General features: G+C 41.7%; 1 protein-coding gene across 1 annotated transcript in view; it reads left to right on the top strand.

Moving 5' to 3' along the window:
- ctnna2 (catenin (cadherin-associated protein), alpha 2) overlaps window positions 1–27,138 on the top strand; it is a 308,211-nt gene that overhangs the window by 39,733 nt on the left and 241,340 nt on the right. Inside the window, exon 7 of the mRNA XM_072463897.1 lies at window positions 17,273–17,476. Coding sequence (XP_072319998.1) covers window positions 17,273–17,476 — 204 coding nt within the window. The remainder of the gene's footprint in view (window positions 1–17,272; window positions 17,477–27,138) is intronic.

The following is a 27,138-nucleotide window of genomic DNA, read 5'->3' as shown; positions in this document are numbered from 1 at the left end:
GTAAAGGGTTAAGTGTGACATGAAAGTATAGATTTTTGCAGGGATTGTGTCTGTTTTTTGTTGCACATTGGGTACATTTTTACTTTCTTTTCGACTGTAGTGGACATTTGTTTGTTGTCACATGTCACAAACAATCAGTCCGTCAAGGTTTACAGTCGTGACATAAATATTACAATTGAAGAATGACTTGGACGTGTCGTATCCGTGTGTTTCCGCGCACTGAAAATGGCTGACTTCAGTGGCTCAGGTGCTCCAGAACATGTACAGGTCATGGCACAAAGGTTAGCCATGAATTTAAATGCTGGCCACAGATGCTTCTCTAAAGGGTAACTTCTGAGCGCATGACCTCACCTGCATCTGAGTCGCATTGAAGTTGTAGGTTTGTTTTTTTCTATGGGGATTATCTGAAATGTATGGAAATGGACGCGATTATGCGGGATGTCGAACCCGCTTGCCGACGCCCGATCTCATTTGGAAGCTAAGCAGGGCAGGGTGTGGTCAGTGCTTGGATGGGAGACCGCTGGAGCACCAGGTTGTGTCGTCGTGTCCTTTGTAAACAATCGCTGTATAAATGCACTGTAATAATAGAAGCACAAGGTTAACAGGACCTCGTTGGTGGAAGGGGGCACTTACCGTATTTTCCGGACTAGAAGTCGCACCGGAGTATAAGTCAGCCAAAAAAGTGCATAATAGAGAAGAAAAAAACATATATAAGCTGCACTGGAGTATGAAATGCGGTTGCAAGTGTGAAAATAACAAATAATATCACATATAAGTCGCTCCGGAGTATAAGTATAAAAGTATAAATATAAGTATAAGTCGAACCCCGGCCAAAACTATGAAAAAGTCCTGAAAATACGTTATTGAGTGGTGTTTCGGTGTTATATGACCAAAAAACATGTTTGATTGAATTAATCCTACACCCATGTTGTTGTGGCTGACTGTTTACTAAGTCTTTATCAAGCTGCTATAGAAAAAATAAATAAATTCTATAGCGCTATATTACTATCACGTCCTAATAAAAAATCTGGAATCCAGCCTTATAACGTTTACTTCTTGTGCCAGTCTCAAGCCTGCAGAAACAATTCTCCAATGTGGAAATGTTTTAAAATACTACTATTATAACAACTAGGCAATTTTCAACACAAAAAAGGCAAAAGGAGAGGAAGACGTCTATAGGAGAGTGAGTGGGTTTGGTGTGTGGGTACAGATGGAGTCCAGGCCCTGTGGGCACGAGCGCTGAGGACACACTGTAGCATAGAGACGGGGTTTTAGGTCGCAGAATGCACAACAGACTGAGGAGTGTCAGTGCACAGCATCGCTCTACGAGGGAGAGCCGCAGAGCATTGGTCAGTTTCGGTGAACGGACGCACTCTGCAAACAAAACAGCCCGTCTCTACCTGTCGCCTGGTAACCGCTGTGATCTGATTACGCACAGTATCCCCTGCGGGCTTTCGTTCCGTTCGCCTTTGTCAATCTAAATACAAGACCCTTTATTTTCTTTTTATGCCTAATGCGACCCTATTATTTTGTTGCTAGGTTTCATAACGATCCATTACAAGTCTCACTTCTTTGTAACTAAAGTTATCCACCCGACACCACACGATTGGTCCCAAGTTCTGGCACAAACACTGCAGTTACTTTATATATGAACATCAAACTATTGCATAGATACATACGATAACCATGCTTGCATTTCCTACACTGGCCAGCAGATGGCAGTGGTTATTTGCTTCACTTGTCCGGCTTTTCCTTAAACAAATCCCCACCCGGCCCTGTATCTTCCATTTATTTCCCCTTTTCCATAGAAACTGATTTTCACAGATGCTCATTCGCCGTTATCGGGCCTGCATCACAATGTGCAGTTTAGAGAGGAACGGGATTCAATCTACGGATATTTTTCAAATGATTTTACGTATGCATTTGCAGAGCGTCTAGTGGTGATGGTCTGGATTCTCGCATGGCCCCAGTGCGTGTCCTGTTCACTGCACTGAGGATGCCTGTGGATGTATCCCTCTCTCTCCTCCGTGCTTGTCGCGTCATCAGTGCTCCGCAGATACATCCCCGCACACACACAACACGACTCCGGCCCACTCACTTTCACACGCGTGCTCAGTGGAGCCCGCAGCGCACTTCTGCATCACACCATCGGTCTGAGTCGTTTTATTTCCATCTGCTTGCCCTCTACTTCTTTGTTCTTCTTTTTGGGTTATTTACACAGCGTCTTCTCACCCCTCCCTCACCCCCCCGTTCCCCCTTTTGGCTCTTCCTCTTGCTTTGTTCTATCCTCTGAAGTGTCTGAATGTGACTGTCTCTACATGCTTGCTCTGAGCCTATTTCGTTTCTGCATTGTGTTTTCAACCAGAACTCTCCGCTGTAATATTGCGCGGCATATGCCGGTCTGCATACATTTAGGGCCAACTGTAACCGGATTTCCTCAGCTCAGGAAAGGCGCTCTTAACAGGCTTTCTCTGAGCCCCACTGTGGCAAACATTACCTTCTCAGTGTAAGTCATTTCAGAAAGCTGCATGCATCCATCTGGTCCGTGCCAGGCAATTGGTTTATTTATGTTTTTTTAATAACACCTTGAGACACTCCCATGAGTTACAGTTGACATACAAATGCCAGACTCTGCATGAGAAATGACGAGAGGCTTGTCCATCTTATTTCTTGCTTTTATGCGGTTGTTGTTTTTTTCGCTTCTGAAAGGGTGTTCCTTCTCTTGTGAGCAGACACACTACTTGATGGAGTGGTGTCTTATTGAACAATGGCGGTCCGGCACTGACCTTTTAGTGTGGTTCATTTGTTGCTGATGCTGCCTATGAGTCATGGCTACAGCAACCTCAGAGAATAGGTGGCTGTGTGAGCAACTTGGCTCTAATGTATGTAGATGTATTCCTAACTGAGCGATGGCTTTCCTGGTAATTGCTATATCAATCTATGCACTTCTATCTCTGACGTCTCGTTTCAGGCTCTTATTTCCTGGTGGCTCCCCTCCTCTCACATGTATGATGCACACATGCGCTCGGCTCTTATCATCATTGTTTCCCCTCACACTTTGATGAGCTAGTTAAACATGTAGATGGCCGACAGTGACAAATCAGCATGATCACAGCAAAGAAGCCAAGACAGCCTTCTATAGTTCTAGGCCTTCGATGCACATGAAGTATTATGAGAGGCTGCCTTATAGACCCTCAAGTATGGAGGGAAGGAATGTAGGCAACTGGAAGCTAAAGTGAAGTGGCTTATCAGGCTATACAGCGCTTGACAAATACTTGCAGAAATGACCCTTGCAGTCACTTTTTTTATTTACTTGCAGATAAATGATATACTACATTCTTACATACATATGAAAAAGTATTTACATTGTCATTTCTACCCTGGAAATTCAAAATAGTTTCTTATTTTGGTTATAAAGACCATTAGTATGAAGTACTTTTGTAGGTTAATCTATGGTCACTTCCTTTGTCGCCTCCATTCTGTATTTTGATGTCAACATTAGTATTTTAAAGGGTCTATGATGAAGAAGCGGGTTGTTTTCGCTCTAGCCCCTCTCCCGGTGTTCTTTTCACCTGGGTAAAGCCGCACTGTGCTCCTCCTAATTACGACATCCTCTGCCTGCCGATTACACCGCTGCCTCATTTTCCTTGGGCAGATGCACCTGTCAAATAATATGAATGGTTGGGCTAAACTGAAGTAATGGGACATGACCGGGGTGATGGAGAACTATTGGTTTGTTTGTTAATGTACACCAATTAGCTCCATCGTCATGGCAATAAGGCAAAGATGGGCTGTGAAGGATGCCGAGAGCAGACGCTGGTGGGCACTGCAGATGGATTCAGACTGATTGTGAGCCTTTTGATGTTGTCCTAAAACTATTAGTCTTCCATTCAGGCCCGGGAATAGATTAAAGCTTGGTAAATGACGGATGATTTAAATTATATTGAATTGAATAGAAACGCAGCATAGCCCTTTTTCGGACAGGATTTGTTTTACAGTAGGACCTCTGGTAAATTGTAAACAATTATGAAGGTGGACAGTGTTTTTAAATTGCCACGGACCATTTTCTACAATTTAAAAATGAGAAAAGACATAACAAACTGCGATTAAATATGTGACCCAGAAGTATAATCCCGTTGTCGTGGCAACAGAGGACATAGCAGCAATGAGGCAAGGTTGTGTGTCTGGAAAAAGTCAGTGTAAAAACAAGTAAAATTCTGACATTGCTTTTTTGAAAGTGTGTTTTAATGCTGCTGTGTCATGAACAAAATTCACAAATATAGGAACTTGTCTTGGTGATTCAATGCAACACAAAACAATTAAACAATAAAACAATGAATAAGTCATAACTGATGGATAAGAGCTCTTCACGGGTGTAAGAGCACACAATTACGAACAAAAACAGACACATATTTATATAGTAAGTTATATAGTAATGCATCAACAGTAAATGAAGTGATGTCTTGGAGTAGAAAAATCACAATTGAATCATTATTCATGATTATTGACTCCAAGACCAAACAACAGTAAAATCTCTCGTTCAAATCTTTTTTATTTATTTTTTGGCCCATAAACTTGGACACTGTGACTGGAGCTTGGCATCTGTGCTGCCACCTTAACCACTCGACCACCAGGCAGCACTTGTGCAGATGGTTTAATTGTGGTTTAATTTAACCTAAACGAGGGGAGTGGGAGATTCTGGATGGGTGAAATTGTCAAGTGAATGAGCATTTGGATGCTGCTCCTCTGGCCAGTTCCACATAAACACAAAATACTTATTCTCAAAACTGTTAATGCTGAAGGGCTTTTTGAGGGATGAGATGAGCTGCAGCTCCATGCACGCGAGCTCACTCTTTTCTCCCTCCCTCTCTCTCTTTAGCGCATGTCGAGTGAGGTTGAGCTGAGGCGTGTGCAGTAGTTAAAGATTGGGGATGTTTTTTGAGTTTTCTTTCACTTTTTCCCAAGAAATGGAGCTTATTCCAGAAAAGAGCGATGCAGATGCGGGGAGACTTGCCTCACTGTGCACACCTCTGTGGACATGGAGTGTCCCTCACACTGTCCACGCAGAAGAGAGGACAGTAGTGACCATCAGAGTGCTTTGCCCTTTATGTCCCTTGTTCTGTCACACATGTGCGTGACACTGTCCAAATGCAAACGTCAACACTTGCCTGTTTCTAACATAATTACAGTGGCTTAAATGTACAGATAAAATGTATTTCTAAATATTCATAGTCTACACGAGCCTCTACTGTAAAGAATGGGCTATAATAAAAAAGGTTGGTTCGTGGTGTCTAATTAGAAAAAGTCGGTCGACAGAAAAGTTTGCGAACCACCGGTTTAGTAGATCAATTGTCCATATGGTAATATATGACCAGCTTTAAGAAATGAAACTTTCTGTGTGGTAAAGTAATGTTAATAAGTTAACAATACACTAATAATAACTTGTAAGTTAACAACAGCCAGATATTACAATTTTTCACACTCAGTTTATAGTATACATTGAACTGAAATAGTATTTATCTGTTTCTTCTAAAATGGTCACATATTATTTTTTTATTTGTACGATTATATCGTGACCTGAATAATCACGTTTATTAATGCTATTTTTGTGTCAAAAGAAAGCTGAAGTATCTTTGGACTTTTCTGCCTTTAATCAAGGACAGAGCCCTACATTACAAAGCAGGAGCAGCAAATCTCAGTATAAAACTCTTGGGAATTTTCTGAGTGGGTGCAGCAAATTACTTTGAAAAAAGATGTTTTGCCTTCATGTCAAGGTCCTCTCTGCAGGAACCACTTACACCAGCTTACCCGCTCACTTGTTTGTGCTCCCAGTTTCTTTTTCATTATTGTGGTGACTCATACAGCAATTGTACCATACAGACAGAAGTACATCAACTGCCCATCTTCTCCCTCAAGAGTCAAGGGGAAAGTTTGAATCCAAAGCCCCGCTGGCCAATTTTTCTCATTTTTCATTTCTACTTTAAGCCAGTACTTGATTTGAAATTCTCTTAAAACAGCTGTATGGTCCAAAAGATTTGACGACTTTCTAAATATATTTTCCTCCCCCACATCTGCTCGTACTTCTCTGAATAATAAGCATGTGCACACAAACAATAACAGTCCTTTTTAGAAAGTCTAATGGGATAAGTCTGGCAGGAAACTCCGGGTGGATTTGAGACAAAACCTAACCAGAAGCTTATAAATGAGGAACTTGTCTGATTTCTGCTCTCCTTGTACCTAAACCGGCTCCTTACCTCAAAGGATCTCTCGAAAGAAATGCAAAGTAGTTTATCTTTTTTCTGGACAGAATATATTGGGTAGCATTTTAGAACACTTGACAGATCTGTTTTGCACTCCCTTTGTAAGTCAGAATTTGAAGTTTAGTTTATTTACAGTACACACCTAGCAAAAGTACAGTCTTAAGGGTCGACATAAAAGCGAACCGGACATTTTATTGGCCGATAAAAGGTGGATGTGAACAGGACGTGTCCCCTAAAGCTCCAGGCGTAGATAGTGGCACTGATGGAGAGATTTACCAGAGATTCTTCCGGGTTTCCCCTCTGCTATATTGCCTTCTACTGAAAAAAATAAATAAAAGATGCCCGTACTTTGTTTTAAACCGATGAATATAGTTAGCAGAACATGAGGCAAGAGCGCTAACTGCTGCGCCAACATGTGCCCAAAAAAAGACCCCCTGTGGCTCCCAGAATCTGAGAGATGCCCCATATCCCAGATCTGGTTGGAACAAGCTCTAATGCACCGCGGAAGAGGCACAGATCAGAGTGGCTTTGTTGACAAGCCAATTTACCTGTCTTTTGGAGATAACGGAGTGGTCGGTGGAAGCAAGTGTACTCGCAGTAAGAGAATTCGCTGAGAGTTTGGAATGCGTCTTTGTAAAAGGCCTAATTTTGTACTTGCATGACACAAATGGTCAGATTTATTCAAGCCAGACTGAGAAACACTCTTGATTAGAAGTTTTCTGTCAAATTTTTTCTGTGTTTTCTTGCCTTTTTCATGCCTTATTCGCAGACTGAGGCCCAAATGTAATATTTTGCCTGTAAATAGATAAATCTTCACGAAACTGCTGCTCTACCAGTTATTACTTAATCCTCCAGTATTCAGATGTCAATAACCAGAGCAACTGAACATCCAAAGAGCTCATTTTAGAATGTTTTCATCTGATGCCGTTTCTTTTTACCACAAGGCACACACTGACCACCTACCTGCATTTGACCCAGCCTTCAGAGCTGCTGGGCCAGTCTGTCTGGAGCAGGGGGCGCCACAGTGCAGCACCCCGGGAACAATCTCCAAATTTTTGAGAGTTTTGCGTGATCCAACCATAACACCTAACCGTAGCTGGAGGATTTTACCCATGATGCATGTTTTGTGTTGTAGAGGGAGACTGGTAGGAAACTCACCCAGACACAGGACATCCAACCCATAGAGTAGCTGGAGTAGCGAGTGGTCTTTTGTGCACCATGATTCTTTGGACAAAAATGTGAAATAAAGAGTGTATTAAAAACAAAGCGTCCCTTTAATGCTGAATGGTTTTAAATTACAAAATAATTGTATTACTGCAAAAGAAGGAGGACAGGCCTCTTATTGCTTGTGTTAGTATTATTATATTATATTATATACAGGGTTAAATGTACGCACAGTTTCTTATCAATGTGCAAAGGACATGAGCACTGTGTGCACACTATTGGCATTTGGATAAAATGGCTAACACTTATGTTGCAGTCTGTGTTCAGTACACTCTCTGCTTCTGCTCAGTTTAGACCCACAGGTTTAGGAGTTCCCCAGGAGGGAAAGTGCACTCCAGATTGCTGCTCTGCCACAGGGCTGGCCATTGTCAAATGTGTTTGGCTGAAGCCTTCATTTAAATGATTTTCCATCTGTCTCCCTTTTCTGTCCGCCTTCCTTTCTGTTCACACATTCATTTTCACTTTCATTTGCATTGCTCCATATTCACACTTGCTCCACATGCCACGGTGGCTTCCTTTTAGAAGACGGATGATTTGAGTGAGGAGACATGCTGGAAGGAATATTGCCTCATTTTGATCATTACCAGACTCTAAACATGGAAGAATATCTGACTCCAGCCAGAGTTGCTCCTAATAGCAGACAGAAATGGCATCTTGTCAGACTTTTGTGGCGTATTACATTCGAGAAGCTGCACATGATAAAGAATGCCCTGATAAGTTCGAAGGATGTTTGGAATTTGAATATGCACTTAATTTTTTTTTTCTTCGTTCAACAATGTGTAGAAAACAATGTAAAAACTGAAAAGCCCTGCGTTTGCTCCATGAGTGGCTTTGCATCCCAATTAAGAAGATCCACTAATATTGACCATTCGAAACAATTGGCTCTTGATTCAAATACACTTTTATTTTTGCACTGCCTTATCAATCAGTCAATCTGTCCAAGGGCAAAAGGACATGTGTTTTCCCCACACATTTCATTACATTTCTTGAAGTATTGATTTTAAGGATCTGAAATACAGTTCAATTCAATTTATTTTTGTAACAGCAGTTGCCTCGAAGGGCGACAGTGAGAACAGATTAGACATTGTTCATAGGGACTTGGCAATGTCCCAGCCTCCCCTGCCCTGAGACAAATGACCCACGTGTATCTCATACCCATGTTGCAGCATTACCTCTGACCAGAGTTTTGAGCTGTTGACTCATGGCACTTCATGTGACCTCAGTGCCACAGCCACACCACTGGTTTGGCCTTTTATCTTTTGTTCACATTCATTGCCCCAGGCCCCTGACAAAGTTCAGAATGCTCCCAGTGTTGTGCGTGCCACTAATCTTCATTAAGATGTCAAGGGAGCGTCGTGACTCAGCTCTGTCCAGTGTGAGGGGTGGAAAAAGGACACATACTATATACATTATAATTGCTTCTTTATGTGCCTCATAGTTCTAATTACCTTTACTTTGGCATTGCAATAAACAGTTGTTAATGAGATTAGCAGGTGAACTGTGGAGGTGTTAATTATCCCCAAAACGACTATTTCTACAGTGTTTATTTTTAATCTCCCCTCCTTTTACCACCAAATCATCCATTAAATGACGAATAGTCCAATAGCACACACATTTATGCTCATCTGCAGTTGGTTAGATTGTTCCACAAAGCCTCCGCGTCTCAAAATTAAAAACGCCCCAGAAATGTAATGTAATTCGATCCATCAACGAATTATACAAAAATTCCATTAAACTGAAATCATTTCTACCTCGTCGCAGATGTTGTACCTGGAGTTAATAGTTCTAACCCTCATCGTGAACGACAATGCTGCAGATTGTACTGAAAATGTCTCTCTGACCCCACGAGTCCAGCAAAATCCACATGATTTTAACCCACTATAGATTCAATAAGACCGGTACTGACCACTCTGTACTGGGGTCCATTAATCACCTCTTATCCTGCATTCAATGTACCCTGTAGTGTTTTTAGCAGCACATCCTCATTGACATATGCAAGATGTGACTTTTAAAATGGTTCTATAAAATTGTGTTTTGTCTCTGCTTTTTATGATTCTCAAGATCCTGTTATCTCTACGGTCAGGACTGCCGGGAAAACAGACTTCCAGTAACAATGATTAGCCTTATCTATTGAACTCAGCAAATGGGATTATAGAGAAAACAGCAGGTGTACTTTGGCTCTTGACCTCTTCATGGACTCCTTTTATTACAAATTACACAACGTTACACAAAGTTATTCAGTGGTAAAAGGGATTCGTTATACCATTCTAGGTCCAGGTATTGTCATGTGTTCATACTGACTGGATGATAACAAAGAACTGTTGTAGTGTTCATAATGGCGAGCCCACAGAGAGTAAACTTTTATCCCCTCTTGCTCCGCCATAAGAATGCTTGATATACAAACAGATAGATTAATGTGAGTGTCATAACAGAATGTCTACTGGACTAAAAGTTTCATTGGTGTGCTATTTGCCTTAATGGTTTTACATTTAGACAGACCAAAGGGGAAAACGTGCCCTCACAGTACTTTGTGCACTAGAGCTTTAGTCACATATTGTCCAATTTAACGAGACAGCCACAGTGCACGCAGTAACAATGAAGGACCTAACAGCAGGCATCGTCTTGATTGGAGAATTCCGTTTTTATTTCTTCTGAGGATTAAACTAAATGTTTATTTTACAGCTAATGTACCTGAGGGGGGTAGAGTCAAATGTGAAGCTGAGTATTCCCCTGCCATCAGCTGACACAGTGAAATATTGGAAAGGGTCTAGCGCCTCCGCTCTGAGCCAAAGTCCTGTCTCCGTCCGGGCCGCCCCTCTCCTAATGCTCTCCCGTAACTTGCTGCGGGTCTACATTTTCAGTCGTCTGCCAGAGAGCCCGGGCACCACTCCAACTACCATTACCTGTGCCGGCAAGAAGGCTTGTTGGCCTTATTATGCTACTGTACTCTGTGATTTATGACTCTGTCTATGTGCATCTGCTACATTAATAAACATTCGGGCACACACTCATAATTTAACCTGCTGAGCTTTGAATACAAACTGTATCACCAGTATCTCAGCTTAGCGGGCATAGTTTCTGGTTAAAAAAAAAATATTTTCAGTTTGGGGATAGGTGACTTTCTGAAACAGAAGAGATCAACTGAGGAGGCATCACAGCTCGGCTCATTTGCTGCAGTTTCCTGTTGAGGTGTTTAGAGGTCGTCATGGCAACAGCAGATGAATGCAATTTGAGTGTAGCAAGTGTTCGCATGCAGCCAAAGACGTGGAAAAGATTCTGTAAGCCTTAACACAAATCATGGTTTATTTGATTTACGTATTATCCAGAAAGTAAATTTATGCAAGAAATATAGCTTTAGAGAAAACCGTACAACTTTGATCCTATTTTCATTTTCATTTACTTGAATTATATAAAATAAACCAAGTAATCTCAATTTACTCAAAGTACCTATGACAGGTCAGACTTCTCATTTTACAAAAACACCATTATCTTAACTCTTAACAATTAAAATTACAAAAGATAATTTATACACATTTTTCAGGTTTAAAACTTTACTTAAAGGTGGTATGGACGATTTTTTTCACCACATTTTTTATCATATTTCCTCGTGGCGTGGATAAATCATTTGTCCTGCCACGTATCGATCATAAAACGCACCTATCGCTCACCTGCAGCCGCGTCAGGCTCGTCCCCACGTTTCCGCGTGCCTAAGCGCATGGATCTATCATAATATAGTTCCCTCAGTGTACGGGGCAAAATGAAGACGGAGAAAGACTGTTCGAGCTGACGCAGAAGTGGACAGAAATGCGATGCGCTCCGTTGTGCTAATAAACAAACGCACGTGTGTGTTGTATCAGTCCGCACGGGGGAGTGGCATGCGCACTTTCGCCTGTGTTCTCAAATCGCCGAAAATCGTCCATACCGCCTTTAATGATCGGCATAAAATGACATAACTGTTACCATGCAACCATACTTCCTGTCATTTTCCACATTTTTTTTTCTTCACAAACAACTTCTTGATTGTTATAAAACTAAAACTGTTAACTATATTTACATCAGGTATTAACCCACCAAATTAACATAAAATTTGAAAATCTTAAAAACCTGACCCATGAGCGCAGAAAAAGGAGCACCACATGTAGGGCTGACAAAAACATTATTGCAACACATAAACATTTGAATCAAAATTAAAATGTGAAAAGATGCCACGGTTACAGATTGCCCAGAGACACAAGCAATTTGTTAGTGTTTTGTAAAATTGTTGATTATGCTGAAAGTTGCTGGTTTGTCCTCCTAATCAAGTTGATTATGCGCCTCACCCTCTGGGGCGAGATGGGTGAGTCAGATCGGAAGTTGACATAATTAAACCAGCGGCGTGCACGTTCAGGCGCTTCATCAACTTGCCCTGACAAACCCAGCACTTTGAGGTTCAACATTTATAATCTTGTTCCCGCAGTTTGTCACTGGCCTCCCCAGCGCCGTCCACAGCTTGCTCTGAAATACAGCGACATACTCCTGCAAATACTGATGACACCACTGGCTCACGGTTAGATGAATGTGTCCCTCATGGCATCTCGGTGAACTTGTGCATACTAATGAGGGCAGTACATGTACAGTAAATAGACCCCGGAGTAACATAGTCCGTTGAGTGGGTGTGATTGCTCTCTGTTAGTTTATGGGCCTAGATGTGTACATTATAGTCAGAGAGGCACACTATTTTAGGAGCATTCAGGGGGCTTTTAGTCAGATTTCCTGCTGGTTATGTTATCTTACTAATTCATGCGTCTTTTTATTTCTCCGCTTCAAATGCCCCTCCATTTCCTTGTACATAATTAAAACAGGCTTTACTTTTTTATCTTGAATTTTGCTCTTGACATAGTTTACCAAAACCTTTTTATTTCATTTTTTGTATGGATTCTGGATTCAAGGTCCAACGATCGTTAAGGCCGGTGGCTCGACGCAAATTCCCACTGACTTGAATGTTTGACTCTTTTTGACTGAATATGAAAAAGGTCTATGGTTATTCATCGCATAAAATTGTTCAGATGTTTGTGACCCTGCCCCCTTTCCATGGCCCTCTGAGGCCAGTTAAGGCTCTTGGCTGTTTGCTGGATTTCCATAATTTGTAGACGCACACATTTCCTCTCAAAATGTATGTTCTTGCCATTTAAACCCTCTCCAGGGTAAGATGGATGTAATGCACGAGGGGCAGAGGAACTGACTGCAGCTTAGAAGGCGAAACTAGAAGTAGGTTCGGCAGGGAGTGTGTGACTAATCAGCAATGTCAGTTGAAAATGATTATTTTGAATGTATTCAAGTGAGGTCAAGTAATATCGTTATGTTTAAACATTTATAGAATAATACATGTATTATGGTTTTATATTAATTAGCAAAAGGTTCAGCTGAATTAATAACTTAACTAGAGCAGGCATTAAACTAAAAGTCTGCATGTTGGGCTGAACATATTTGTTAGTATGCTAAGTTAGCATTAGATTAAGTGAGCTGTGAATGAATGTTCATGGCATCACATAAAGGCTTATAACTTTTGAAGTGGAGTGCTTCATGACATGGATGACAGGGATTACATAGAGATAAATGCAGATGACCTATAACTGATATATTACAACGTATGTGTATATTTAAAGTGCAGATTTAAACACAGGCCTCTAGTGGACGTTACATGTCATTGCTGGCCAGCCAGAACCACACGCTTTGACAATACTTTACTAAGATGTTTGGACCATATCCTGTCTCCCCAAACGTGATTGACCGGTGGATTAACCAATCAGAGAAATGCATGGTACATTTGAGTCTTTCAAGATATTTCATTGTTTTAATTAATGCTAATATTAGGGCTTAGTGATCTGAGTTGTAGCACTTTAGTTACCTTGTGTTCTATATGCAAAATACTTAAGTAATGTCAATGATTCAATGTAATAGAAAGAACTTAAATAACCTAATTTATGTGCACGTGCAGAATTTGTTATGAAGTCATGATTTCTCTGAGTCGAGTCATTAGTGAAATCGAATGAATTGTTTTTGACTAGTGCATCCTTTGAGGTGCACATTATTTAGTTCAGAACTCATCTTCATCCTTCTTGACTTCTCATAGCTCATTTTCCATACCTTGCTTCACTAGTCCCTTAGTTGGCCCCGCTGCAGGACGAGAGCTGGAGCTAAATCCTGAGTCAGGAACATTAGATTAATCAATGAGAGTGGAGGCTGTGACTAACGCTGCTCATGGGCCAGTGTAGCTACAGCTTTGTCAAACACATTAACAGTCACAAGCAAACTACTCCTGAACTCTTGAGTCGTGGCCACCAGAGGCAACACAGTGTCATGCCTGAGACTTCCCTCTCAGACTAAACAGTACAAGTCAAATACCGCTCGTTGCCTTGAGGCTCACTTGACATTGGCTGATGCGACACATGTCCAGTCCCAATGGTTAATGCCCCAAAGTGGGGTCAAATTAATAACCTCACCCTTGGAGCCAACACACGCCGCCTGTGGCCAGAGTACACTAAAATCAAGTGTTGAGCTTTAAGCAATATGTACACAAAACAAATCAACACCGAAGTATCCCCATCCGGCATTCACAAATAAATGTTTATTTCGAAAAGATTAATATTGAGCCAAGGACAAATATTACCAAGTTAAAACAAATTACACATTTTTCGTAGGCACTGCAATAGGTTTCAGGGTTGACTGAAAATAGCACGTTATGTAATATAATGATTTAATTTTCATGAATTCGATTAAGACATTTGCACACTGCACAATATTCTGCACCTTCTTTATCAAAGCTTTTTGATTTAATAATACATTTATTAATGTTATGGGTCCCGATGAACTTGTGGGCTTCTTCCAACCGGCCCCTTCCAATTATGCTGAAACCCTCCCAGCTCTTGTCAAGCCAGCATTTCCTGCTTTCTCTACTCTGCCTTTTCCCTATCCCACTGATAATTGAAATCTGACATGAGTGTGGTTTAACAGTGGAGTGGGTTCTTCAGGGAATGTCTTCTGGCTTCTTTCATGTTCCTCTCCTTGTATCCGTCCACAGTGATATTCCTCATGCATTCAAATGTATTGTGTTCCCATGTTCCTACTTCTGATGCTGACATATTAATAGCGTTGCATGCAAATTGTGGCTGGAGACAATCACATTTTTCCAATATCCGGAGCAGTAGTGTGTGCATCATCCAGCTTTATGGTGTAATCTATTATGAATTTCGGCAGTAAACATTTTTAGTCTTTTAGTTTATTGACTTGTACCAAACGTGCCCTGATCGAGTTACCTTATGTGTCTGTCTCTCACAGCTCATGCTAACTTTTATTTATCAAACGTAAAATATGAAATAAACTACCAAAGGAAAGACAGCTCAAATACTTTGTTTTTATATTTATTATACCTCAAAAATGGCCTTGGTGTTAGCATCGAGACCTCCCCTGTAAACACAGGAGTGCCCTCCAGGCAAGCCTTCACCTCATTTCTAGACTTTAGCATCTCTTCAGTGCCATCCACCCACAACTCGCTGTCCACTGCTTGTGTACAGGTACATTATGTTCTCAGCCTACAATATCGACTCGGATGTGCAAAACGTTGCATGTTAATGACGTAACTAAAAATATGATCAGTTTTGATGTTTAAAAAATACTTAGAAAAAAACTTTAGAGGTTTTTATTGTTTCTTATTATTAGTTTAGGAATAATTTATTAGTATATTTAATTATTATAAATAACTTTTTTTTTTTTTCGGAGGTCAAATTGGCTCTGGTTGAAACCTGCGCTTCCCGTCCAATCAGATCGCAGAATAGAACCAGAGTAGGTTTTTCAGGCCGAGTAGATATTGTACCTACACCTGTTCTATAAGTATTTTGTTTATTTTAGCTCTCTGCAAAACAAGAAGCTCTAACGCTAACCCTTTGCTAGCTGTATTGCATTTGTATTGTGCAGTTTATTCTTATTAATACATTTCACATCTTTCCTTAGTGTGCTGCAGATGCTACGGTTAATTTGTTAAGGACCGCAGACAAAAACATGACATTGGCAAGTAGATTCTTTGTACCTTTTCTGTCGTGTCTTTTAAGTGTCTGTCATACTGCCCCAAGATCAGTCTGGCTTTGACGTGAAATCACTTCATCTGCACTCAAGAACACTCTGAATAGTGGTTATCATTTTGTAAAAAAATAAAATAAAATGCACAGGTCTGTAATTTGTAAGAGCGGTTGTTCAAAGCATCCAACATTTCTAAAACGTACCACACAACCTGCTGCTTTAAATGACCTTTTACAATTCAATAGTACTAATAAAAGCTGCATCTTCTCAATAAGAATTGGAGAATCAAGGGTCATATTCATGAAACGCACCAGGAAAAGAGCATTATAGTGGGTTGGAAAACTTTAGAGTTGTTCGAATTCGAGTGTGGTTACTGCCTCCCATATCCAGCCTTTGGCCTTCAGTGTCAAATCGAGCGTGTGTGAGGCTCTGCTCGGTGGTTATCACAGTGTGAGATTGTGGTGGTGTGGTCAGGGCTGCATGTGGAGGAAGTGTGTGTCGATAACAACAGTGAATAAATGAGCAGCAAATTAGCATTAGTTTGCAATTAACATTAGCAGTTACGTAAATGAGCTGCGCAGTTGTGTTTTCGGTTTTGTCAATCCCACACACAAAGAAATGGATGCTTTGTTCAGTGAGCCAGAAATTCCTTAATACTCTATTCAGCACTAATTGAGATTTTTTTAAGCGGTATTGACAACTTGGGATGGAAGTTAAATGTATTTACTTCTGTCTACTTAGAATATTTAAAATGGCATTAATTGCAGTCGTGGGTCAGTGGGTGGAAGGTTATTTAGCCGAGGCAAATATGTAATTTCTTTTCATAAAATGTGCACGGATATAGACTATACACATAAAGGTGAGCATCAGAATCTTCCTAAAGTAGTTTGTTGAATTATCAGATAGAATTTGACCTTCCTGGCTCACAATTGGTTTTGTCTTTGGGTTTATCTGTTTGACTAGAAGCATTTAAATGTGCACTTTACAACTATTCTGGTAGATACTCTGCCGGTCCATGTTTAGTCCTGACTCTGGCACCAGCAGGAGGCCGGTCCATGTTTAGTCCTGACTCTGGCACCAGCAGGAGGCCGGTCCATGTTTAGTCCTGACTCTGGGCACCAGCAGGAGGCCGGTCCATGTTTAGTCCTGACTCTGGCACCAGCAGGAGGCCGGTCCATGTTTAGTCCTGACTCTGGGCACCAGCAGGAGGCCGGTCCATGTTTAGTCCTGACTCTGGCACCAGCAGGAGGCCGGTCCATGTTTAGTCCTGACTCTGGGCACCAGCAGGAGGCCGGTCCCCGAGGTCCTCAGAGTCCGAGATGGTTCATATGCCACTAACATGTCCGAGATGTACTTTGGTGCTAGGCCATGGAGAGACTGTCTGTCTTGTCTGAGTTAAACTGGAGAAAGTGGTTTTGCATCCACACACTGATCTGTTTAATGCAGTGACAGAGTGAATCCACTGGTCCATATTCACCTGCCGTCAGAGTCAGAGAGTCTGTCACTCATATTTTAGCAAAACATTTCCATTAAACTTGATGAGCAATAATCAATCCAAATGACCTTTAACATAATGCTATAATGTGCAGATTACATGCTTTGATTATTATTTGCCACGTGATCTTTCACGGTCTCTCCAGTGTCTGGTTCTCCAAATTCTTCCCTGGTCGCTGTTGAGTCTAATTGATCCCATAGTATTGTTCTGACCTTTTGCTTGTCTTTTTGCCTTCCAGAACAAGATCATTCTGGACCCTCTGACATTCAGCGAGGCACGTTTCCGCCCATCCCTGGAGGAGCGCCTGGAGAGCATCATCAGTGGAGCAGCATTGATGGCGGACTCCTCCTGCACTCGCGACGACCGCCGAGAACGCATCGTGGCCGAGTGTAACGCCGTCCGGCAGGCCCTCCAAGACCTGCTGAGTGAATACATGAACAATGTAAGTGCTCTGCTTGACGTCTGCATTCAAAACAAACACTCAAACGTGGCTATTTTACAGGATGTAGTTTAAAAGGAGCAGTGAGCTTAAAATCGGTGATGATATAATTTCATAACTGACAAACAATGTAGATACAGCTGTTCACTTGGAGACCTGATGCTTATGCTAAGATCGTTGTTGTTAAAAGTAAATGCATCTCTATCGTGGGAGCCTTATGAGATTTGTGTAAGTGCTAATTGAAAATGGCGTCTACTCATGTATTATTGCGGTGCAGGGACGACTACCTGCTGCCCATAACAGTCCAGTCTCTCTTCACGCAGTTGTTTGGTTATTAACAGATAAAACACCAATTTTAATCTCCACACAGTGCTCACTCTTGTGCACCTTTAGATCCCCATTTAATAAGCCTTCCCGTTTATCCCTGGGGTTTGATTATGTTTTGCACCGCACATCTTAAAGCTTCAGGGCAGTATAGTAGCAAAACGGTTTGTGCTCCTGCGTCACAGCAAGAAGATCCTAGGTTCGACTCCCGGGCAGCGCAGGGCCTTTCTGTGTGGAGTTTATATGTTCTCCCTGTGTCTGCGTAGTTTTCCTCCGGGTGCTCCGGTTTCCTCTACCACTCAAAACATGTACAATAGTATGCTGGTGTATGAATGAAAGTGAATGGAATCTGCTGTGTTTACAGTATGTATGTACAGTATTTCCATTAACATGCATCCGACCAAAATAAATAAGCAAAAAAGCTCTTTCAGCAGAGATACACAGGGCGAGACTTTTCGTTTTACTTTTAGCTTTACTTGTTTTTCTGCTCTTTGGATTCAATATGTATCAATTTAACACCATAACTGAGAGGACACTCAGATACACTCACACACATACATATACTACTGGAAAGCGTGCATATTATACGAGTGCATGCTAAAGCGTGCATACATGTTTTCCTACGCCTGTGAAATAAGCCATGTAGACAAATAGTTGAAGTATTACTTTTTGTTTGCAACTTAGCAGGAAGCCAGCGGGCCAACAAAAATTGGGCCGCATTTGGCTCCCCGGCCACAGTGGAATAGGCCTACTTGTCTGTGGGAGTCGGGGCGTCGTGTTGCTGGTAAAGATATTTTATTACAGCTGCTTTAAAATCAATGCACAGGGTTCAGCAGGGCCGGCCCAAGCCTTCAGGGGGCCCTAAGCGAAAACATTTTTGGGGGCCCCTCACCACGTCATCAGAATCAGTTTTATTGCCATTGTCAGTAAACAATTCACATATGGGAACTTTCTTCAACGCAAACAAAGCGCACCAAAACTCCAGGGCATCCGTTTGACAGTTAGTTTATTCTCAACACCTCACAAGCTCAAATATTGATAACTTAAATCCCACAATGCAACTTGGTATCCCGCTGACATCACCTCTACTCCCTGTACAAATAACACACGTCCCAGATATGTTTTTGGGCGTTAAGGGTCGACAGCCACATTAGCACATTAGTTTAAATTAATGAACAGGGGGGTCTGGGGGCCCTCCCCCAGAGATTTTCAGACCTTTTTTGGGTCTTCTGCTGCATTTTAATGTGGTCCAGCCGGCTAAAGTAAGAGTAAAATGTTGAGGTTGTAATGCTATAAAATGATGATGTGATGAAACTGTGCCAGGAGAAAATGACTAAAGCCATTATATAATATATAATACATTAGTGTACTTAATTACTCAATACAATATTGGCTATGAAAAATAATTATGGTCAAATTGATTCATTTTAACTGAAAATGTAAAAGTAATAGTTATCCTTACTAATTTATCTTTTACAGCTCCCAACTGTTCCTTCTTGCCAAAGTGACAAAAGAAGTTATATTAAATAAAAAAAATAGCATAAGCATTGCTTGATTAACAATTAACACTGATAAAACAGTGCAAACATTTATTCCCAGAGAATGAACAGAAGGAGAAGTGAAGGTCCAAACCTAGCTATAGTGAAGAGACTGCGTTTCTGCAACTTTGCAACTTTTATATAAAAATATATAGTATTATTCTATAACAGACGTAATTATAATATGTCTGGTTATTTTTCACTATCAATTTATTATAATTTATAACAAATAGTCTAATGATGCTTTTTAAATAAATTGAAATGTTTTATTGCTCTATTAAAAGTTAATTACAATAGAAATGTTTGTTCTGATCAGAACACCACACACTGGACCTTTACATTCCTCTCATTGCACTTTAAGAAGTCAAAGTAAAACAGACATCACGAGTCACGATTGATCTCACACATGGTGATGAGAGAGAGGGACGCAAACTCAAACCGCTCATCTCTAACTGAGGCTGCACAGGGGCCCGGGACAGGGGCCCGGGACAGGGCCGCACACTGTTCACTCCAAAGTCTCACGTCAGAGGTTCTGGACGAGACGGCGCTCGTCCGGACCGGATCCCCGCCTCTTAGTGACCGGGGCATAGACGCCTCTCACCGGCCTCACCTGCAGCTAACACCACCGGGCTGGTGTAAATGTTAAGCTTATTATCTTTCATTCAGACACATATTGTGCGCGGGGCAGAGCTCTCGTCGCCTCCAGCCTGAGCGAACTAACGTGACAGAATCGTGTTGTTTCAAACAGCAGCATTAACCGTCTCTTTGTAAGAGAAGTTCACTACCTGGAGAGTGTTGTTGAGTTTGCAGTTTCTTTACATCGTCAAGAAGTTTCTTCTTTCGTTTTTCGGCATCGGGGGGATGTATTCCTCTGGACATGAGGACCACGCAGGGACCACGTTGTGTTGTGTTTATGTTTTGCTCTCGAGCTCCTCGCGCACAATGAAGTTGACCAATCAGCGCAGGTTTAGTGTCTTGGTTGCCAGATTGTCATTACAAATAAACGCGGTTTGTGCGTTATATGTTACCGCTGTGTGCGCTGCCGCGCCAGCAGCGCTACTACACTAGTGGCGCACGCTGCGCTTGCACTTCTCATAAGGCGGGTTGCCAGATTGGGGGCCCTACTAACGCCTCGGGGCCCTACGCGGCTGCTTAGTTCGCTTATAGGCTGGGCCGGCCCTGGGGTTCAGAATAAGCGATATCGCATCGCAAAATGTGACGCAATTTCTCTCAAATGCGATGCGTTTGTCAGAAAAAAAGTGTTTTTGTATCGCAGCTTTTGCGATAAAAAAATGTGTGTTCAATTGTATAACTAAAGCGCCTAAAAAGTACTGATCACTCGTCAATCGATCGTCAATAACGGCATGACACATGTAGGACGCTGTGTTGACATCACGAGTCCCGCTGCTGCCTCAGATTGCGAGTCTGAAAGTGGGAGGAGCCACGTGCGGTAAAGTTAGCGTCAGATTCAGACTTCCGAGGTCAATAGCTCCTAAACGCAAAAGTCTTTGCAGATCATTCACATGCCAAAATACTCATATTTACACTGCCAAGTGACACAACCTCGTTTTTAACAATCAGATGCGTATTTTTGGCGTAGCGAATCACACGGCTCCGAATGTGCAGCCGGAGCCGAGACGAAGTTCTTAGGGACCGTCTTCAAATAGCAAAATGAAAAATGGAAACATTTTATAGCTGGAATGGAACGTCAAATAGAGCGGTCCAATTTGAATAACACATAAAATACACAATGATGGACGCCACAGCAACCTTTATTTTTCCATCAGAAGCTTAATACATATTTTTTGTGAGTGTAAAGACAATTGATATGTAAATGAGACTCCTGTAAATAGTCATCTGATTGATGATGATATGGAAGAAAGTTGTAAATAAGGCCATCTGACTTGGTGTTATTAATTTGTTCAACAACTAATTTTATTTGCAAGTTTTCTGTTTAAAATAAAGTTTTAAAAGTGTTTAAAAGTTCATTTGTTAGGATTTTTTTTAAATATAACGTTTACAAATACATTTTCAATAAATAATCGTGTTATATCAATGGAAAATATTGATTGTTAGTCACTCGTGTTTTGCTACGCAATTATCAAATTGCTATACAAATTTGAAAAAAATAACGGATTGTTTAGCAGCACCGCTATACAAGTGAAAATCCTTAATCTGAACCCTGATGCACTATTTTTTATCTTTGTAATTGGGTCCTTTTAAACCATTTAAAATCACAAACAAATGCCCTATTTGTGCACAAAATGTAGCAGCTATCCTGTGCCGAGTGTCTCTCTAACATACTAGGCTATATTATCACAGTTTTAGTTGTGCAGTGCGCAAAACCCGCACTGCGTCTTTTTAGCTTCTGCGTAAGACACAGATTGTCAATTGCATCAGGTTTTTGCTCCACTTTTACACAGTTAGCTGTTTTACATGAGAGCAAACGCTTGATAAATGAGGCCTGTTATATTTCTTATATTACACTACCGGTCTTTCAATCATTTTAAGTCATTATGAATCATTATTCAAGTTTGAGATCCAATCAATTAGGCGATTTCAATACAAATATTTTAGAAAATAAAAGTGAGCTCCAGAATCTACTGTCACTCAAGTAAAGTGCATGGATGTAGTTGCTGTTTTGAGAGAGTCGTCTGCTCACACTTGGAGGTTATTTATGTAATGCTAATGTTACTGTGCTAGTCTAGAGATGGGCAACTGCAATGATCTATGCTCCCTGAGATCCATTTTTACATCCAAAGCTTTCTGCTGGAAACACCATGCACCATGCAAAACATGCATCAGGTCAACCGTCATTGACCTGATGCATGTTTTGCCTCAAAACTGGATAATGGATTGTGGTTCAGTTAATACGGGTACAAGTTCATGACAACAAAACTAAAATATTACTTATCATTTTCCGGACTATGTTTTTTTCATAGTTTTGGCTTTTGGCCAGGGTGCGACTTATGCTCCATAGCGACTTACATGTGATATTATTAGTTATTTTCGCACTGGAAACCGCAAGAGGGCGCTCTAGGCTCTAAGCGACGCAGAAGAAGAATTGGCACTTCCTCTACCTCTGGAGTTTGTGGAGTTGTTTAGAAGTGACACAGAGGAAGAAGAATTCAGTGGATTTAGTGATTTGGGGTAATACTGATGCTTTGGTAAACTTGTTAGCATGTTCTTTATGCTATAGTTATCTGAATAACTGTTAATATGTTATGTGAACATACCAGACACTTACCACAGTTCGTTGTCTGTGCGTCATGTAGCTGAAGGTGTTAGCGTTAGCATACGTACACCTATTCACCATGTTCTTTAATCTGTTATTATTTTAAATTGCATTTCAAGATGAAATGTCTGTTCTTGGTCTTGAATTTTATCAAATAAATTTCTTCAAAAAAATTTGGCTTTTACTCAAATACTGTATTTTTCTTCGCTAATAATAGATAAGGTAACTATAATTAGTTTAGTTTTTAGTTAAGTAAATACAAAATGAAAATGGCAGGAGTATTATTACACATCAGTCTGTTAAGTAATTCAGCACTGGTTCATTGGGTCTGTGAGTTGTGTTTTGGAAGCTACAGCTGGGAGATTGTTGACAGCCCCTAGCTATCCCAGACAGAACAGAGAGTGAATCATTCAGATGCAAAGAACAAAATGCTCCCTCTTCACACCTCAGTTCCTCCCTGACTAAATCCACAAGTAGCGCGGAGCCTGTTGAAGATGGGTTCAACCCAGGCTGCTCTTATAGCCAATACAATAGGAACTAAACAACTGATTTTAGTGGCATATTACTCTTACATTTTGTTTGTGTATGTTTTGAAAGGTTGGTAGGTTTTGAATTTGTTGGAGTTACCTTAGTCTGTGGTGCTGCCCGGCGGTCGAGTGGTTAAGGCATCAGCACACGTATGCCAGCTCCAGGTGCAGCCGGCCGCAGTATTGTGAGTTTAAATCCCGACTCCGACAATGTACTGCATGTCCTCCCTTCTCTCTGATCCCCCATTTCACGCTCACCTTTCCTGTCTAATAAAGCCTTCGGGCCAAAAAAGTCTTATGTCTGGTTACTAGAATTACATTTGGATACAATCTTTTTGCCTTGAATTCACATAAACTTTCCCAAGGGCCTCTGATGGTTTCGCTGCCTTTTTCTTCATATAGTACAAAGTTTACACAAGTTATCTAAACATGCAGTTTATTTTTGTGCCTTCCCTGTCTTCTCCCAGTCAAACAGTTCCCGACTCCCAACACACAAATTTTATAGGAAGCTTAAACCACAGCACAAGGTTAATCAATGTGGTTGCTGGCAATAAATTAGGTTCAAGTGACAGGGGAATGTCCATACCTGTCTGAGTGGCTGGTGATCTGTGATTGGTGACAGCAGGTCCGGCTCCCCGCTCGGTGCTGAATCATCAGGAGCAGCTGATTTAGTTACGGCAGCTCCGACAGGGCCAATCTATCAATTGATCCGGGGCATAATGCATTACCCGCTTGGGTCAAGGAAGCCCGGTTAGAATATAGCCATAGCCTGGAGCCGCGGCGGGTGAAGGAGGGCACAGACTGGGACAAGTGGTGTGGACAATTTAGAGCGCAAGAGTCGAGCACTAATCTCACTGTTAGCTAAATGTGGCACATCAAATCAAACAGGTTCGTCATCATTAGCCACTGAGTGATGGCTGTCCTGCTCACAGAGCTCCTGCGGGAGTTGCCATGCAGAATCCTCCATCAACAAGCAGCTGACTGATTACATACAGGCATCTGCGCTGTCCACGGCCTCCATTATACTCACATGTCCCTCTACTTGTCACACTTTTAACTGATCTAACTTTTAATTTGTGAAACAAAACAGGAGTTTTCATATTCCCACTACATGGCAGACTTCAGATTGGCCTCATACATTGCATTGTCATTAAGAAATACCCCAAAGAAAAAAACACAAATGTTGAATTATTTATATTAGTGAGTGACTCAGCCTCGAATGATCAACAAGAGTAATTTCCTACCCATTGCGGGGCTGGGCCGCTGTCTAAGCAGGACTTTCAAATCAAATCAATTTATTTTTGTAAGGCCCAAAATCACAACAACAGTTGCCTCTGAGGGCCACAGGGAGAAATGAATCAACAATGTCTGTGGTGGCGAGGGAGTCAAACAATGTCTGTGGTGGCGAGGGACGATGTCCCAGGGTCCTCTGTCCTTAGACTCTCCTTCTCGGCCAGGAAAAACTACAAAAAAAACCTCTTTGGGAAAAAAGCGTAGAAACCTGGAGGAGTTCCAGTGAAGGAGAGATCCGACTCTCACAGACGGACAGACGGACACGAGGGAGACTGGAGCTGGACCCACTCTTCAGGCAGATGAGGGACCGACTGAGGCGAACTGGACCCACTCTTCAGGCAGATGAGGGACCGACTGAGGCGAACTGGACCCACTCTTCAGGCAGATGAGGGACCGTCTGAGGCGAACTGGACCCACTCTTCAGGCAGATGAGGGACCGTCTGAGGCGAACTGGACCCACTCTTCAGGCAGATGAGGGACCGTCGGAGGCGAGCTGGACCCACTCCTCAGGCAGATGAGGGACCGTCGGGGGCGAGCTGGACCCGCTCCTCAGGCAGATGAGGGACCGTCCACACAGGGCAGGGACCACTTCACCAGGGGAGGGGCATCTGGGTCCACAGGTCCTCAGGAGTGAGAGAAAGAAAAAGAAGGCGGTGAACAGTTTGCAAGTGGAATTAAAAAATAAATATTGTTTGATAGCATAAGTAGTCAGAAGAAGAGGATAGTGCTCAAGCTGTCATACTTCCCACAGCATAGTTACTCCTAGGGCAGCGTAGCTAAAGCTGTGGGTTTATGTTTCTGTTCCTAACTAGTCTGACCATAAGCGATTTCGAAGAGGAACGTTTTAAGCCTGGACTTAAATGAAGAGACTGTGTCAGCATATTTAACATGGGTCGGGAGCTGATTCCATAACACAGGAGCTTGGTAGCTAAACGCTCTACCTCCTACAGTACTTTTAGAGACTCTTGGCACCACCAGAAGGCCGGCATTCTGAGAGCGAAGAGCTCTGTTTGGATGATATGGTTCTATAGCATCTTTGAGGTAGGATGAGGCCATGTCATTTATGGCTTTGTAGGTCAAGAGTAGAATTTAGAATTTGATTCTAGACTCGACGGGGAGCCAGTGAAGAGACTTCAGCACCGGCGTAATGTGCTCTCTTCTTTTTGTTCCTGTTAGTAATCTTGCTGCTGCATTTTGAACCAGTTGAAAGCTTTTTATGGAGCTTTTAGGACACGCTGCAAGCAGGGAGTTACAGTAGTCTAATCTAGTCGTTACAAATGCATGGATAAGTTTTTCGGCATCACTTTTAGGCAGGATTCTTCTGATTTTGGCTATGTTGCGCAAATGGAAATAGGCTGTTTTACAAGCTTGATTTATATGAGCTTTAAATGAGAGCTCCTGGTCAAATAAGACTCCAAGATTTCTTACAGTAGAACTGGAGGCTACACTGACATTGTCCAGTGTGACTATCTGCTCAGATAGAGCATCTCGTAGATGCTTAGGGCCAAGCACAATGACCTCGGTTTTTTCAGGGTTAAGAAGCAGGTAGTTTAGTGTCATCCAGGTTTTTATCTCCTTCACACAGGTACTAAGTCTGTCTACTTGATCGCTCTGATCAGGTTTCATTGATAAATACAGCTGAGTGTCGTCTGCATAGCAGTGGAAGTTAATGCCATGCTTTCTGATAATGTTGCCTAACGGCAGCATATAAAGAGTAAACAGAATTGGACCGAGTACCGAACCCTGTGGCACACCGTAAATTACTTTAGAGCATGGTGAGGAGCTCTTGTTTACATTAACAAATTGGTACCTATCAGATAGATAGGATTTAAACCAGCTGAGGGCTGTTCCGCCGACACCTACATCACATTCTAACCTCTGCAGTAGAATGTTGTGGTCAATGGTGTCAAACGCTGCGCTGAGGTCCAACAGAACCAGGATTGAGACCAGTCCATCGTCAGCGGCTAATAACAAATCATTTGTGACTTTAACTAGTGCAGTTTCAGTGCTGTGGTGGGCTCTGAACCCTGACTGAAAAACTTCAAATAAGTTATTATCCTGCAGGTGGCGACAAAGCTGTTTTACTACAACTTTTTCAAGGATTTTAGAGACGAAGGGAAGATTTGAAATAGGTCTGTAGTTTACCAATAGGTCGGGATCTAGATTAGGCTTTTTCAGAAGAGGTTTAATGACTGCATGTTTGAAGGACTGTGGAACATAGCCACTTTCGAGTGAAGTATTTATTATATTAAGAATAGGGTCTATAATTAGGGGGAGAATGTATTTGAGGAGTCTGCTTGGAATGGGGTCTAGGACACAAGTTGAGCTTTTAGAGGACATGATGGCTGAAGTTATCTCTGCTTGATCAACAGCTGTGAACCTTTCTAAGTTTACATTTGGATTTATATGGGACGTTAGATTTACAGCTTGGGCTAGTTCAGGGCTAATAGCGGGGGTAATTTCATCTAATTTATCTCTGATTGTTTTTATTTTATTGTTAAAAAATAGGAGGAAATCATCAGAGCTAAGTGTAGCTGGGATTGAGGGCTCTACTGCACTGTGACAGTTTGTTAGCCTAGCTACAGTGCGGAAAAGGAATTTAGTGTTACTTTTGTTGACTTCTATTAGATTTGAATAATATCTGGTTTGGGCCTTACACAGAGCCTGCTTATAGGACAGCAGGCAACTTTTCCATGCTTTTAGGGATTCTTCGGTGTGAGAGCGACGAAATAATCCCTCTAACTTTCT

This window comes from Eucyclogobius newberryi, unplaced genomic scaffold (assembly GCF_026437365.1).
Source record: "Eucyclogobius newberryi isolate DKJ021-1_F unplaced genomic scaffold, fEucNew1.0.hap1 SCAF_4, whole genome shotgun sequence".
Taxonomy (NCBI): Eukaryota; Metazoa; Chordata; class Actinopteri; order Gobiiformes; family Gobiidae; genus Eucyclogobius; species Eucyclogobius newberryi.
Note: the sequence above shows the minus strand (reverse complement) of the source record. Positions and strands in the feature narration are given on the sequence as shown.